The sequence below is a fragment of the Dermacentor variabilis genome, chromosome 1, assembly GCF_050947875.1.
Source record: "Dermacentor variabilis isolate Ectoservices chromosome 1, ASM5094787v1, whole genome shotgun sequence".
Taxonomy (NCBI): domain Eukaryota; kingdom Metazoa; phylum Arthropoda; class Arachnida; order Ixodida; family Ixodidae; genus Dermacentor; species Dermacentor variabilis.
Genome location: NC_134568.1, coordinates 188056091 through 188071831, shown reverse-complemented (window position 1 = coordinate 188071831; position 15741 = coordinate 188056091). Strand labels below are relative to the sequence as shown.

General features: G+C 41.4%; 1 protein-coding gene across 5 annotated transcripts in view; it reads left to right on the top strand.

The window, feature by feature from the left end:
* The window catches only part of LOC142589844 (golgin subfamily A member 2-like), a 163282-nt gene that overhangs the window by 33187 nt on the left and 114354 nt on the right, over positions 1-15741 (top strand). For all 5 annotated transcript variants that reach the window (XM_075701476.1, XM_075701492.1, XM_075701468.1 and 2 more), the window contains 2 exons: positions 3524-3631; positions 9486-9570. In XM_075701476.1, the coding sequence (XP_075557591.1) occupies positions 3524-3631; positions 9486-9570 (193 nt within the window). The remainder of the gene's footprint in view (positions 1-3523; positions 3632-9485; positions 9571-15741) is intronic.

The following is a 15741-nucleotide window of genomic DNA, read 5'->3' as shown; positions in this document are numbered from 1 at the left end:
GCGCAATCGCACATTCCTTTTCATAAAGGACCACCGTGTACATTATGAGAATGGCTGTTGTGCTTTTTCTCGAGTCATTGTCTTGCTTCCACCTCCTGTTAAGGGGACGAGGTTTTGTGGCCTTCAGCAGTGTCTGCTTGCAGCTCAAACCAGGTTGACCATCGGAGAAGGTTCACCAGGAAAGGCGAGGTGGTGTAAAAACAAATAACAGAACTTTAATACATCATTACAGGTGAGCGGTGCGCTCCAAGACAAAAAATACAGAAACGTTCAGTGTGCGTGCACCTGTGCACAAGGGCAGAGAAGATGTGTCTACATGTGGTGGCTTGCTGGCTTTCTTATACCATCCACCATCCGGGCAACCTCATTCTCTGCTGCTCCCTGGTAGAGGGCCTTATCAGGACATGTTCGGTGAACCCACAAAGAGGGTCATGGGAGGGAAACCATTCCTTGGCATAGAGGGGTGGAACGTAGGACAGAGGGAAGTAAGGTTTGCACATTCCGCACATAATCCCATCGCACACACTTGATGGACAAGTCATTTCATGTTTATGAGCGTGATGATGAGGCACACCGTGTCCCAGTCATTTGGCAACTGTTCCATTCATTGTCGCACCAAGTGAACTGTTAACACTCCTCTTACTTTTTCTGTTCTTTCCTTCTTTCTTTTTTTCTTTGGTGTGCTCACAGAAACTAGCAATCTCACTGAAATAATGGGGCTTATAATGTATGAAAGCATTGCCATACCTTTAGTCACAGTGTATGCTCTGTCGAAGCAAAAAATTTGATTATTTTGAAAATTAGTTATGAAACATTATTGTAAACCAAGTAGGGCCTTACATAAGTAGCTTCGTGGAGTCAAGCCTCCTTATATCAAACATGGTTGTTTCAAATAAATGCATGTAGAGATGGGAAAAGATATCCCTTTTCAAATTTCACGTTAAGTGTGGGAGCATTGTATACCTGTATTGTATAACCTTTGTCAGAAAGTTCCATGACTGACCTTGTAAAGAATAATTTATTCAAATTTCAAGTTAATGACTCTAGGTCTTAATAAAGGAAAAATGAGACATCCACCCAAATGTAGCTAATTAGCTACGTTTGGGTGGATTTCTCATTTTCCCTTTATTAACTATGTCTCTCCACCTTGCGGGTTTGTGCAGAACGATTATGTCAGACTCTAGGTCTTATCAAAGAAGTCCCCTTGACTGTCTACCTACATTTCTTGAGGTCATGGAAGCAAGCAGAGAAAGTTTCATCCTGAATGCTTTTCAGAAAACCACATTGCTGTCATATCTTCATGACACTTCTATTTCAGTGAAAATTTCGCTCCGGGAAACAAAAAAGTCACATGGTAACAGGTCTGGTGAATATGGGGAGGTGGGGTGGAGCAGCAATATGGTGTTTGGCCAGATATCCTCAGACTGATAAAGCAGAGTCAAACAAGAACCACTGTCCAGATGACGAACATAACTGCGCCACCAAATTGCATGACACATGCGTTTTAGCACATCGGTGTAGAAGTTTTGTTGTATTGCTTGTTCTTCAGATAGATATTCATGATGCACGAAGCCTCTAGGGGAAAAAAAAATGTGGTTTACATTGTCTTTGTTTTCATTGTTGACGCTTAGTTCTTTAGAGGGAGGGAACAATGACCTCACCATTCAGCGCAATGTCATTTTGTAGGAGGGTCATGCTGGTAGCATCAACTTTCACCTCTGGCAATGATGCTTAAGGGGAGATGCTCCTCGAAGCAGCTTTCTTTTATTACTTGTAGTAGAGATTTCAAAATTCAGTGAAGTATAGAGTTTTCTATGCAGATTTCAAATATGGTACTACTTTTTGTGTAGCTGTTATAGTTCGAGTTATGTGATGCACAACGCCAAAAATATAGTCATTTTATGGGCACTTCTTTACATAATAAATTTTGACAAAAAGCATCATGCTGTAGCTTGTTTAGCTCTTTGTGGGTCGCAAAGTGCCAATATCTAGCCGAACAGTGTGTACAATTACTGAAATTGCAAGAAAATTTGAACATTCCAACAAATTTTTTTCTCAATTCTCTAAAATGTAACCATGTACTTTTGAAACTAACTGCTTGGAGATATTGCAAATTCAAGTAGATATTAGCACTGTACATAGCTTCAAAAGTATGTATGGCAAATTTCGTTACTATAAGGCAATTGTAAGTGTACAAGGTTATTTTCATGTGATTGTGAAAAAAATTAGTTGACATGTCCTAATTAATTTTTTATAGGTCCAGTAATTGTACATGCTGTTTGAATAGATATCGGCAGTTTGCGGTCTACAAAGAGCTAAATAAGCTACAGCACAAAGCGTTTTGCAAAAATTTATTACACGATACAGTGCCCGCAAAATCACCCTATTTTGCCATTGTGTAGGACTTAACTCAAGAACTGTAGCAGCTGCGCAGAGATTAATTACATGTTTGAAATCTGCTTGAAATGATCTATAAGTGGGTGGATTTTCAAATCTTTAGTACAAATATTAAAGAAATGTTTTTTCGAGGAGCGTCTCCCCTTAACATAAATCTGGGATGACTGCTGGCTCTTCCGAAAAGTTCTGCAGCAATTGTTCATTTAGTTTCTTTCTGTTTGTTTGCGAATGTGATATGGTCGATTTCTGCATATAGTTTCCATTTCCATAATTGTTGTGCGAGATCAGGTGAAACACAGCTCTCTTAAAATGCAGATTTTCTGATACCATGCACACAGTAACACAGCAATTCTCATACAGTTACGGTCTCGCACATTTCAAATTTGCAGTAGTATTTGTGTGATGGGTGGGCTACTTTGGGATTGTCTTGCACTGCATTCGTGCCACCCTGAAATATTTGGTGCCATTCAGGCACAACTTTTTGATACTGCTTCCTTACCAAGTAAAAAGAAACAATATTGTAACAAATTTGCATCCAACACGAATATTTCTTCCATTATATCCAACATTTGTTATAAGCATATGTTCGTTACCCACTGACATCGGTGAGAAAAATTTAGGTTTACTTCATTATAGCATCTGATAATTTGTTGTATTTATGTTCATTATGGTATTGAGCTTCGACTGTACTATCTGAATCATGTTCCATGTCTCACTGAGAGTTTTCTCTAACTTAATACAACATTTAAATAAAGCTCTATTTGAAATTTTTGCCTATCATATCACTCATGTGATGTCCGTTTATATGTGCCAACAAGCTGAACAATGGTTTGCTAAGGAGCTCTGCCACCTAGTGCACTTACATGAAAGCCCTTCCAAGGTTATGTCTGCTTTGAGCATATACAAAGTGGCTCAATAACAGCTATATCTTGAGTTTGCATGTCACAGAAAATAAATTTTAAAAAATTAGTATCGGAACTTACTGACAAAGGATACACTTCCATTGGTACGGTGAGTATCTCGGACGACAAGCTTTTTTGGGCTCTCCTACAAGCTGATAGCCCTCAAAAAGTTTATTAATTGTTAGTCCTTTATAACTTTTTTAGCATTATGTCTTCTTTTTCAGTATAAAGATGCTATGGAGCAGATTACAGCTGAAAAGCAGCAAATGGCATCACATTACCAGTCCTACGTGGATAATGTTTCACAGCAGCTTGATGCACACAAAACTAAGGTGAGAAGTAAGCTTGTAAGCATGTGCTTTTTAACTGTTTTGGATAGAAACAGAAATGTAAACTGTTTCATCAGATAGAAACTCTGGAGTGGGTTAGCTCAAGCTTGTGCAGAGTCTCAAGGTTGTGCAGAGCTTAAAGGAACAGTACAAATTCTGTGAGGTTTATGTGATTTGTGTTAATGGCTTAGTATGTTTTGAAAAAAAAAAGTGTATTGTGTTTGTAAGATCTTTTATGATATCGGAGGTTAGAACTACCTTCACTCATGTAGAAAGTACATGTTTGTACTTATGCAAACTCATTTAATCCATTATGGAGTGAGGGAATTTTTGGTGTGACGATTCATTTTGTTGTGTGGCAACCAAATTGATTGGATTTCACTAGTCTATGGTGTCTTTCCTCTGAAGCTGCAGAGTTACTCATGTCATACAGATTTCTTCAGAGACTGATTTATGGACGGATGACTCTTATGACTCTTAAGCATCGTTACTTAAGATTGAGCCATTGAGTGTTCAGTTGAGTAACAGCAAGGCTACATGGGGTTAACTCTGCAGTAGAATGTTCATACAAGCTGCTACTTCATCCAGTTTACAACCCCTCTCCGCAAAAAAAAGGGGGTAAAAAAAGAAAAAAGTTATACTGGTACAACAAGAAAATGAAAGTGATGCTTACTTTGTGTTTACCTGCTGCTTGTAATTGGTAAGCTTTTTATGGTCTTTTGGTGATGCCTGACTTGGTCACTCATTGGCAACCTTGGAAGGCCTAAAATCTTGCATATGTATGCACTGACTGATGAGGCATGGACATAAATAAAATGCAATATTTGCATGATTTTGAGAAATCATTCTAGTGCCACCTGCACCGGTAGCTAACAAAGGTGTCTTCTAATTGTAATTACCAATGCATGCCATTAGGTCTGAATTGTAAGCAACAAAATGGTTGTATAGACATGTTTGGTGAGAAGGAACTAAGGGCTCAATTTTTTTGTTAGTTACAGCAATATGAAGCAAATAGACATTCTGGCTTCATTGTCTGTTTACTTCAAAATGTGTTTGGTGTCAAAAATGAGAAAATCAGTTTTGCTGCCATACATGGTGGCACCCATTGACCAAAATTAAAGTAGTCTGTAGTCAGACCACCCGCCGTGGTTGCTCAGTGGCTATGGTGTTGGGCTGCTGAGCACGAGGTCGCGGGATCGAATCCCGGCCACGGCGGCCGCATTTCGATGGGGGCGAAATGCGAAAACACCCGTGTGCTTAGATTTAGGTGCACGTTAAAGAACCCCAGGTGGTCAAAATTTCCCGAGTCCTCCACTACGGCGTGCCTCATAATCAGAAAGTGGTTTTGGCACGTAAAACCCCAAATATCAAAATCAAAATCTGTAGTCAGACCATAGATCTCGTTTCCCTTTAATCATCACCAGTGCCTGGCGTGCCATTTCGTGCTTTTACGCTTACTCAGGCTCTAACAGAAACTGGTTTACATGTCAACATGTTCAATGTACACATTACAAAAGCCGTTTATCTGACAGTATGTACGCACTGTGCTTTTCTTCTATCATTTGAATTAGCGAGCTTAATTTACTCATGGAAATTAAGATATGGTGGCCTGGCAAAATATGAGGGCGAGTCAGAAAATCTTTGCCCCCATTTTTTAATTAGCCAAAATCAGATACATACAGGTAATTACAAAAGTGTGGCAGTTTGGGCGAGTTGGTATGTCATGACTTTTTTAGGCTTGTAGCGCAGCTCAGAACGAGCGAAAAGGAAGGTGGAAGGGGTAATGAAAAGGAACGGAGAACAGCTGGAGCGCTAACTTCCAACTGATTGTTTATTTCGTGACACGGAAGGCTACTTATACACTCAGTGAACCATGTGACATGAAGAGACAACTCAAAACCAAGCAACAAACCCATTGCATTGCATTGCCCCGATCCTCAGTGATTTATCTTTAGCTCGCCTAGATGTCACCATGTCAGTGAACCTTAATCAGACTGACGTTCTTAAAATATTTAGATTTTTTTGTTTTGTATTCAATGTTCTCCGGCTGACCTTGAGACTGAGGTTGCCATGGTGGTGCCAATAGTCAAAGAATGCCTTGCACCCCTTGGCGTTACCCACGAGCTCTCACAGAATCACACGATCCGGTTTTTCGACCTGCGCTTAACTTGTTCCAATATTCACACTTGTTGGTATTAGGAACCTTGTGCTAACAAACCACTTCTGCCGTTTCATTCTGCTCATTCTAAGGTGGTCAAGAGAGGCATGGCTAACCTTTGCCTAAATAATGCTTTAAAAAAATCGTGCCACCATACCGTTTCGTGTAGCTTTGCCTCTCAGTGCGAACGGCTTTCGCAGGCTGGTTATCCTGTGTCCTTACAAGTGTCAGTAGCAGAACCGATTCTAAGAGAGTTTAGAAAAGACAACCAGCACGAAGATAATCCTACAACTACTGGGGGTAAGACAAGCATTATTCCTTATATCCACACCGTCTCACATAATCTTAAGAAGGTCGCTAAGCTAGCGAATATTCGTGTGGTTTTTTTTCTGCCCCTTTTCTGCCCGCATAAGGAGGCTCATCCTACCTGTGATAAGAATCATAAAAAGAAATTACTTAATTGCACACATTTTGTTGTTTATTGTTTTCCACTCAAGTGCGGAAAACGTTACATCGGTCAAACTGGCTGATGTCTGAATGATAGGCTGTGCAAACATGGTTACAATGCTAAGAATTGTATTACAGCTGGGGCGTTTCTTGCGCAGCGCTGCAAAACGTGTGGTTGCGAACCTGTTTTAGAAGACTGCGTCATTCTAGGTCGTAGTCATAATCAGCTTACAAGAGAAATCATCGAAGCAAAAGCTATCATAGGTCTTGGCCGTGCATGTGTAAGCTCACCTTCATTATCGTCATCTAGCAAGGAATTGGCATATCTCGGACGGCCGCCACAGGCTGTCAGAGTATGTTTTTTCACATGGTTACATTCGCGTTTGTTGCTTGGTTTTGTGTTGTCTCTTCATGTCATATGGTTCGCTGAGTGTATAAGTAGCCTTGCGTGTCACGAAATAAACCACCAATTGAAAGTTAGCGCTACATCTGTTCTCCGTTCCTTTTCATTACCCCTTTCACCTTCCTTTTTGCTTGTTCTGAGCTGCGCTACAAGCCTTAAAAAGGTCATTACAAATACACATACTGTTCTACGTGCCTTACACTGTTTTTCCACATAGTCCCCACACCAGTTCAAACATTTGTCTGATTGCAGCACTAAACTTGAGACGCACCTGTGGTAGAATTCATCTGGCTAACTGTGGAACTACCATCAGACTGCTGTCTTGGCTTCATTGTTGCACGTGAATCGCAGTCTTGCCAGGAACTTCTTCAGGGGACCAAAAATGTGGAAACGACTAGGGGTGAGGTCTGGATTGTATGGTGGATGGTCCAGACTCTCCCAGTGAAATGACCGGAGCTTGTCAGCGGTTCTGATTGCCACATGTGGCCTCGCATTGTCATAGAGGATAACTTTGTTGTCCACATCGAGAATCTCTCGATGTTTTCGCTTGATGGCAGCCAGCAGACGTGACAGTGTGGAACGATAAATGTCGGCATTGATGGTTGCACCTTGTGGCATGAAATCCAGCAGGAGTTGCTCTCGGCAATCCCAGAAAATCATTAACATCACTTTATGAAGAGATGGCACTGAATGTAATTTTTTTGTCATAGGCGAATCCGGATGTTTCCACACCATGCTCTGCTGCTTCGATTCTGGTGTGAAATGCAGTATACATGTTTCATCAGCAGTAACAATGCAGTCCAGCAAACTTTCACTCTTCTCAGCATACTATTGGAGATGATTCAGTGAAGCAGTCATTTGATTCCCTTTAATCATGCCATCCAACTGCTTAGGCGCCCACCGACATGAAACCTTCTGGTACCCTAAGGACCCACGAACGATATTGTAAACACTCCCATACGGAATGCCAAGCTCCTGGGAAATGTCCTTGAGTGGCACACGCCAATCCGCATAGGCCATTGCATCCACGCGGGAAATGTTGTCGTCAGTCAGCGACGCAAGCGGCCTCCCCGAACGCTCATTGTCATGCAAGCCTTCATGGCCTTTTGCGAACTCACAACACCACCCCCTCACAATTCACAAAGTGAGACACCTTTTTGCATACGTGGGCTGCATCTCCCTGTGGACTTCGATGGGCGTTCATCCCTTGCTCCATAGAAAATGAATCGCACTTTATTGCTCGTATGCAGTGGATGTGTGAAGCACAACTGCCATCTTTAACAACTGACAGCAGCGCCTTGCTGCGGAGCTAAGGCTGGTCCAGTCCATGAAAGATAAGGCCGGCCCAGTCCATGAAAGATCCACTGCTGGGAATGGATATGTTGACTTCACATTTACAGCTGTAAATTGGCTTAAAAAAAATAGGGGCAAAGACTTTCTGATTTGCCCTCATACGTAGATTTATATAGTAGAAACTCATTCATACATATTGAAAAAAAAATAAGAGATAAAACATACTAACCGGGAAAGCGTACGATCCGAAGTAACTAAAAAAAGTTGACAGACTCAACTATTGTCGACATCAACGTAATGCAAAGCATCATGCGGATCGTTACGGCCCGAGACAGATACCAACATGCATCGAGCTGGTGGGCGACGCCAGATGCCGCCGAAGCGAAACTTGATACCCACATTGCATCGTGTACAGCAGGGAACTGTGGCGTGTTTTGATTATCGCCTACTAAAAGCATGCAGTATGCTACCAATGGCACTACACACCACACACTGTAAAACAAATAGATGAAGATGTTTAGCCCAATAGGTTTATCGGTGATAGCTGTCAATGCGGCGTGCGACGACCCCAGGCAAAGATTTGCTGATACAGGAATAAGAAAGTGTGCGTGCCATCGTTTTAACGTGAGACGGGTAGCTATATACTGTTCTCGATCGTGCACATCTCGCGCATTTTCTTGTTCAAATGGGATCTAGCAGCCAGAAAACGTATACGATCGCAGTCTGCAGCAGGGAACGGTGGTGAGTTTCGGTTATTGTCTATTAAAAGTGTGCGCTATGCTTCCGATGGTATCACGCGCTGTGAAACAGATAGGCAAAGATGCTTATTGCAATAGGATTGGCAGTGATAGCTGTGAATGCCTTGTGCGACGACCCCATAGAAGATTTGCTGGTACAGAAATGAGAAACTGAGTGCGAGCCGCAGTGGGTAGCTATATACTGTTCTCGATTGCACGTGCCTAGCGAATTTTCTTGTTTACATGGGATCTAGCAGCCGGAAAATGTATCATACGATTGTGGTTTGGTGACGTACTGAATGTTGGTGCCAAGAAATTGCGTTTTCTGGAAACATATGAACTGGTAAAAAATGAGCTTAACTTTATTGGGTCATTTTTTGTGTTCTTGATTGCGAATGTTGGCACTGGGAAAACATACCTAACAGGAACGATTCAACGAGGTTTTACTGCATTTTAAGCTTGTTAACAGAGCATTAAGCTAGGCTGATGAAGAGTGAAGTATAAATGTTGAAAGGTTGATAAGCAACAAAGAAACATAACTTGTGCCATTTGCTCAAAAATTCATGTACTAATATGTTGTCTTGTGATATGAGAGAAAGCTGCTAACTTGTGTTAACAGTGGTGCTAATGCCAGCAGTGTACTGGCTGTAGTCAAATATAGAGCTCTAGGCATTTAAAAACTGTGGGAACACATTATGCTGTAAGAGCATTGCAAGAGGACATGGTAACTTGCCTTAACGTAGTGGCTTGTGTCTGACAGCAGTGTTACACCTCTTGTGCACTAAATTTATGCGGGTATTTATTGTTTCATTCTTCAAGCTGGTACAAATGTCAGATGAAAAGGAAAAACTTGAAAAGAAGTTGCAGGAATTGCTAAGTCAACATGCACAGCCCACTTCTCAAGGTAGGATGCACTTTTAGCAAAATCCTTGCAGTATTGTGATCTTCAACCTGCAGGAGATGGTTTGGCCTTTTGTCAAGTTCGAGAATAGTGCTTGTTTAAAGGGGTCTTAGGTCACTCAAAGCACAAAAAGTTTGTTATACTATTGGTTACAGTCACTATTTAGAGGACATTCCTCTGAAAAGATACCAAATTCTCCCTGTATTTGTGCCCTTACTAAATATGGTTGCCTATGAAGGTGGTCGTAAAGATGCCCAACGAATGTGAGCCATGGTGGATGTTATATTAATTTGTTTTCTTCCTTTTGTTATTTGCTAAGCCATCTCCTCTGTTTAGAATAGGTTCTGGCAACCTTGTCTCATTTGAAACATTTCTTACGAGAAATAAACAATGGAATCCTTGTATGAAAGTAATGAAGCTTTTAAGCTGGGCCTGTTGGCTCATCATCAAGCAGAAGCTATGTAGAACAAAGACAGTGGAAGGTACAGACTGTGTGGGCATTGATCTAGGTAGCTTATATTGAGGGTACAGTTGAATGCACTCTGACTCATGGAAGATGACGAAGTGATCTAATGCATAGATTAAGTTGGGCCATAAAAGCCTTTCTTTTGCAACCTTATCTAGGCATTCTGGCATTTTATTCATTCCTTTTTTAGCTTTCTTATGCTATAGGTCTTTGGTTCCTTGCGACAAAATGCTCAGTTGTTATTGTGTTCATGTTGTGTGCATTATTCTGTGTTCTCATTCTTGCCAAGACAATATGGACTAAGCAAGATCAAGGGGCATTTTAACAGCTTCTGCTGTAGTAAATGTTATTTTGATATATCGCATTCTGCTAGCATTTCTTCAAATGCCAAAGTAAAACTCAGAACCGATTGAAATATGCGCTTCGTTCTTCATTAAGTAAAGAGTTACCAGAAACTTCTATGTGATACAGGCTCGTGGTTAGAAAGAAACATACTATGTCTGCCTATTGAGGAGTTTATGGTACAATGTATTGTGTAACATGTTTGACAGTGTGGAATATTGTCAACTATTGGTTGACTTTGAGTGTAAGATATATAATGGCAACCCTAAATTGGACTCCTGAAAACCGAAAAAAAAATTGAAACCTGAGTTCTAACAAATATATTCACCCTATTGAAGTAGCAGCCCCTCTTTCTATTTGAAATTGATTGCTCCCCCTCGCACACTTCTACTTGCACCCACAGCATACAATGTGCAGCCGATATGTTATTGCACTTGGACTTTATACAGAACATCACAGTGATGGCCAAAATTTGCCTGGAGTGTCCACTAATTGCTATTGCAATAAAATTAATCTGTCGTATAGGCAGAAGGCCTGAATACCTAGTACATGAGTAACAGGTATTTGAGGACCATGGCAAACTCTATGGAAAAGCATGTAAAGGAAGCCTTACAGAAATTGTCGACATATGGTGCTGTAATAATGGCAATCTTGGGGGACATTAGTAATACCTAGTTAGATAAATGCCATTGGTCAGGCAAAAAAAATTTTTTGTCGAATGTAGATGTAAAGAATGCTATGTCAAACCACAGAGTAGCATTGATCGAACATGAAAACATAAGAGAAAATAAAAATAAGCTGCTAGAAGAAATTTTATTTATTCGATTACCTCAAAGGCCCCTAGTCAAGGGTTATTACACGATGTGTGTACATTGACATCTAATGCATATATTTCACGCCTAATGCATACATACATTCATAACTAATTCATACATTCACAAATAAATACAATTGATACTATTCTTCAAAGTGGCAGAATGGGAGTGTAGCACAAGGTGGGGAGGCAAGTAGTTCCAGTCCTTTGCTGTCTGTGAGGAAAGACGCATGTTACGACGGAGATGGCGTAGAACGTAATTGGCTTCATTAGTAATAGGAACGTGTGGCGTCCAGCTCAGATTACCTGTTAAAGTTAGGCCAAGGTACTTGCATGAGGATGCGGTGGAGTTTAAAGGGACCCTGAAACGATGTTGAGGATTTTCTACAAACGCACTGAGTCGTTAGAGTAGGTCATTCTGATCATTAATTGACACATCTAAGTGCTCTGCGTAAAGCATGTAATTTATTATAAGGTTTTAAAAATGCACATCGCTGCCGATCTCAGCACACTGCTCGGCGTAATTTTAAGCTGCCCCTACCCATATGACCGAAATCACCCATATGACGTCAGTGGGGTGAGCTATCCGATTGGCTGACCAGGGCGCGTGATCGATAATTTTTCAAGCTTTATGCTAAACAAATGATGTTCGTAATAGTTGGAATGTTAGTTAATTTGTTTTTATAAAAAGAAAATAACATAGAGAGAATGCACAAGCACAATTTTTCAGTAGACTTAAGCACTTCCGGCACACAGCAAGTGTCGTCTGCTTGTGTTACAATGTGCTCAGTCTTTGACGAGAGCTCCGCCGTCAGTATCGGTTTGTCTTTTCGCGAGCACTTTGATTTGACTTTGTTGCGTTGTGGACTGCAGACGTAGCGACTGGCAATATGTCGAGCTGCGACATCGTGTCCCTCTGCAAGCCATTACACGAGCTGACTGGCTGCAGTGCATCGGACTGCCGCTATCCGATCGGCGCCAGGATTTGTGTGATTGCGGCCGTCACTTTACACCGGAAGATTACTAACGCAATAGCGTTTTGCGAGTCCGGTATTAGGGTAAACGCAAGCGCAAGGGGACAGGGCCTGGCCATGAACAGAAGCGCAAATGTGAATGGTCTGCACGGTGCAGCCACCTGGTGGCATATAGCTCAACCACACACAGTAACAGTAACAAAATATATTCTTCTTTGCTGCTGGTGTAAATTTTTCGCAGGGGTGTAATCGTTAACACATTGTTTTTATAAATGTTTAAAATATTTTACACTTGGTTAGAGCAATATTAGTTCTTTCTTTGGACGGTTAAGCTCTGCGCCAACGGGTGGCTGGACCGTGGAGGCAGGCACCCGTATCAGGCAGCTCACGTACGTCTACGCTAAAGTTACTTCACCAGCGTGAGTTTATGCCTCCACCGTTTCGTCGAAATATTCAGGTAATGTGTGATTACCGGAATAACAGACACGTTCGGCGCTACGACAGAATGCTTGCAATGCACGCTGCTTCGATAGCTTTCGCTTGGGGTCGACGGCCAAGCGGCTAATGGAGAGGTTTCTCGCGGTCGAGGGCGGGCTCCAAAACAACCGGAAGCAGACGATGTGACGTCGCATCGTGACGCAGAGCCAGTGAAGGCGGAGCTTAGCCCCGATCGCTCGGCGAACGAGTTGAGGAGGAAAAGCATGGCTAGGGAGGAGGGTAACTTGTAATCGCTTGTAGCTCCATTAATACGTAACGCTTCACTTAAATTGTGGTGCGAATGTTCTACTTAACCTGTACGCTACGCGTTTACAAAATTTGTCCGAACCATTTCAGGGGCCCTTTAATGATGTGCCAACAGCATATTGTCACGTCACATAGTTCTGTCTGGGGGGCAGGAAGATTAGTACTGTTTTACTTACCTTTAAGAACATCAGCCACTTTTTACGCCATTCCTTGACTTGGCCCAGGCCACTCAGAAGAATATTAGTTTCATTATTGCAAGTAGTAAGGCAATAAATCACACAGCCGTCAGCAAATAGGTGAATTGTAGAGGAAATGTGAGAAGGAAGGTCGTTAGCATAAATAAGAAATAGTAAAGTGCCTAGTATGGTACACTGGATGTGACCGGGGATAGATGAGAAGAGGATGAATTAACATAAATGAACCGCATGCAATTATTTAGGAAGCTGTGTATCCAGTGGTCAACCTGCTGATCAAGATTTAAACAGGAAAGTTTGAGGAAAAGCCGCCGGTGTGGAACTTTGTCAAATGCTTTTTCAAAATCAAGAAACAATGCGTCCACGGGCAGGTTAACATCCAGACATGAACTGGTATCAGTGAAAAGAGTGAACTGCATTTCACACGATAGTTCTTTTTAAAAGCCATGTTGGTTAAGGTGAAAAAAGCTGGCGGATGTACAAATTTTACAATGTGGCAATAAATTATATGTTCCATTAGTCCAGAGCAAACAGATGTAAGCGATATTGGATGGTAAGCATGGCCTGAGAATGGTAGACCCTTCTTCGGCACTGGAATTACTTTGCCAACTTTCCAGTTGTGTAGCACTTCCCCGGACAACAATGATTGCTGAAAAATGGGGGTTAAGATGACACTGGTGACACTGTTCGTAATTTTTAAGACTTTTTAATTAATTTGGTCTGTACCTGCGGATGACGTTAGTTTTAAGGGAGCCAGTTAACTTGACAATGCTGTTGGTTAGTTCACAGGGGCATGATTGGATGGTCATAAAATGGAAAGTTAGGGAGTTTGCCGTAGGGTTCCTTGGTAAAGACTGAACAAAATGTTGCATTCAGAGCTTCTGCAGCATTGCAGTCTGCAATCAGTGTTTGAGTCATCTACTAAAGATAAACTTCGATAAGGGTTGAGATTTAGCACTTTTCAAGATTGTTTGGAATTATTTTTGAGCATAGCAGATAATGTAGAAAAAAGAAAGACCACTTAGATTTAGTAGTAAGGAACTCAAAACTGTTTTCAACTGTAAAATATTTTTCCCACGCTTGCACACTTTTGGAAAGTTTGGCCTTACGAAAAAGTCTCTTTCTTGTTTTTAAGGCATTTTAGAGTGTTATTAAACCAAGGTGAAGACAACTGTTTGTTCACAGTGATAGTGGGAATACATGTATTAGCGAGGCTTTGCTTCTTTATTTTAAAAAGTGACTGGGTCGTTTCAATGGAGTGATTTGTAAGGTTGGAGGTAAAGGAAAAATTGGAAACAGTGGAAAAATTAATAAGTTCACAGTTCATGCTTTGTTAATCTGCCTTGTAAAGGGTGATAAGCTTCTTGACTTTTGCGGGGCGAGGAAATGAACATCGGGAAGGCCCATGGTTGACACAGTGATCAATTATGCTGGGTAGGTGGACGAGTGGAGATACATCGTTGGGACTTTTTACCTAAGTTCACTTTCTCTCGTTGTAGAGAGCGCAGGCTGAATCAAGTTAAATGTAAGACAGGTGTTGACGAAATCGTTTTCGATGCTGTCATTTGAAATAATTGATGCTATGTCGTGCCAAGTTATCACGAAAAAATTGAAATCGCCCAGTAAAAGGATGAGAACGTTATGATAGATTAAAGTAACGAACGACAGGGCAGTATGAAAATCCTGGATGAAGGGCACATCATAATTTGGGAGGCAATAACAGACGTCAATAATTACATGGGGGCAGGAAACCTTTGAATAAATGGGCAGAATTTCTAGAGAAGAGACTGTTGATATGGCTGCAACAAAGGCTACAGTGAGCCAGTATGAGAACACCACCTCTCTGCCTACCATTGCAATCATTTCGAAATATTTTGAAGTTGGTAGAAATGGACTGGATCTTGTTGTCAGATACAGATGGGGCAGCCAAGTTTCGGTGAGAATAATAAGGTTAGCTTTGGTGGTATGCACGAGAGAGGCTAGTGCATCACGTTTGGACAGTAAACTTCCGATGTTCGTATAAAAAAAAACAAGTGAAGTGGCACCGGGATTAGTGGAAGACCACGATTGCTCGGAAGAACGAGGAACAACTTGGCTTGTGACATGGTTGTAAACGTAAGTGTTGTTTTCGATAAGTAGCCTGTCATGTCGAAGCTTGAATGGGTTGTGTTGAGATTTTGTGTGTTCCACAAGGCACTTATGTGCAAGTCTAGAAGCGGGTGAAAAATCTTCAGCGACGCTGTACGCTGTGCCTCTTAGTTTGCTAGAGCAGGAACGAATGTGCTCTTTATTCTTAAAATGGGCAAATTTAACGAGAACTGGTCTGGTCTTGTATGGCTGAAAGAAGCCAAGATGGTGCACACATTCTATATCCATTGGCTGAATGGGGATATCGAGACTCTCGGCATGAAGATCGATGATTAGTTTCTCTAACTGAGCCCATATTTCCCAATTGCAATCTTTAAGGCTAGAAAAGACAAGGTTAGATCTGCGAGTCCCATCTTCAGAATCATCCATTATAATTTTTAATGCTTTCACCTGCATAGCAGTTTGCTCTGTAACATGCTTGATGCCGTTTAGCTGAGTTTTTACTTAAGGAATTGCGGTACACTCTGTTTCTATTTTAAAAAACCGATTCTT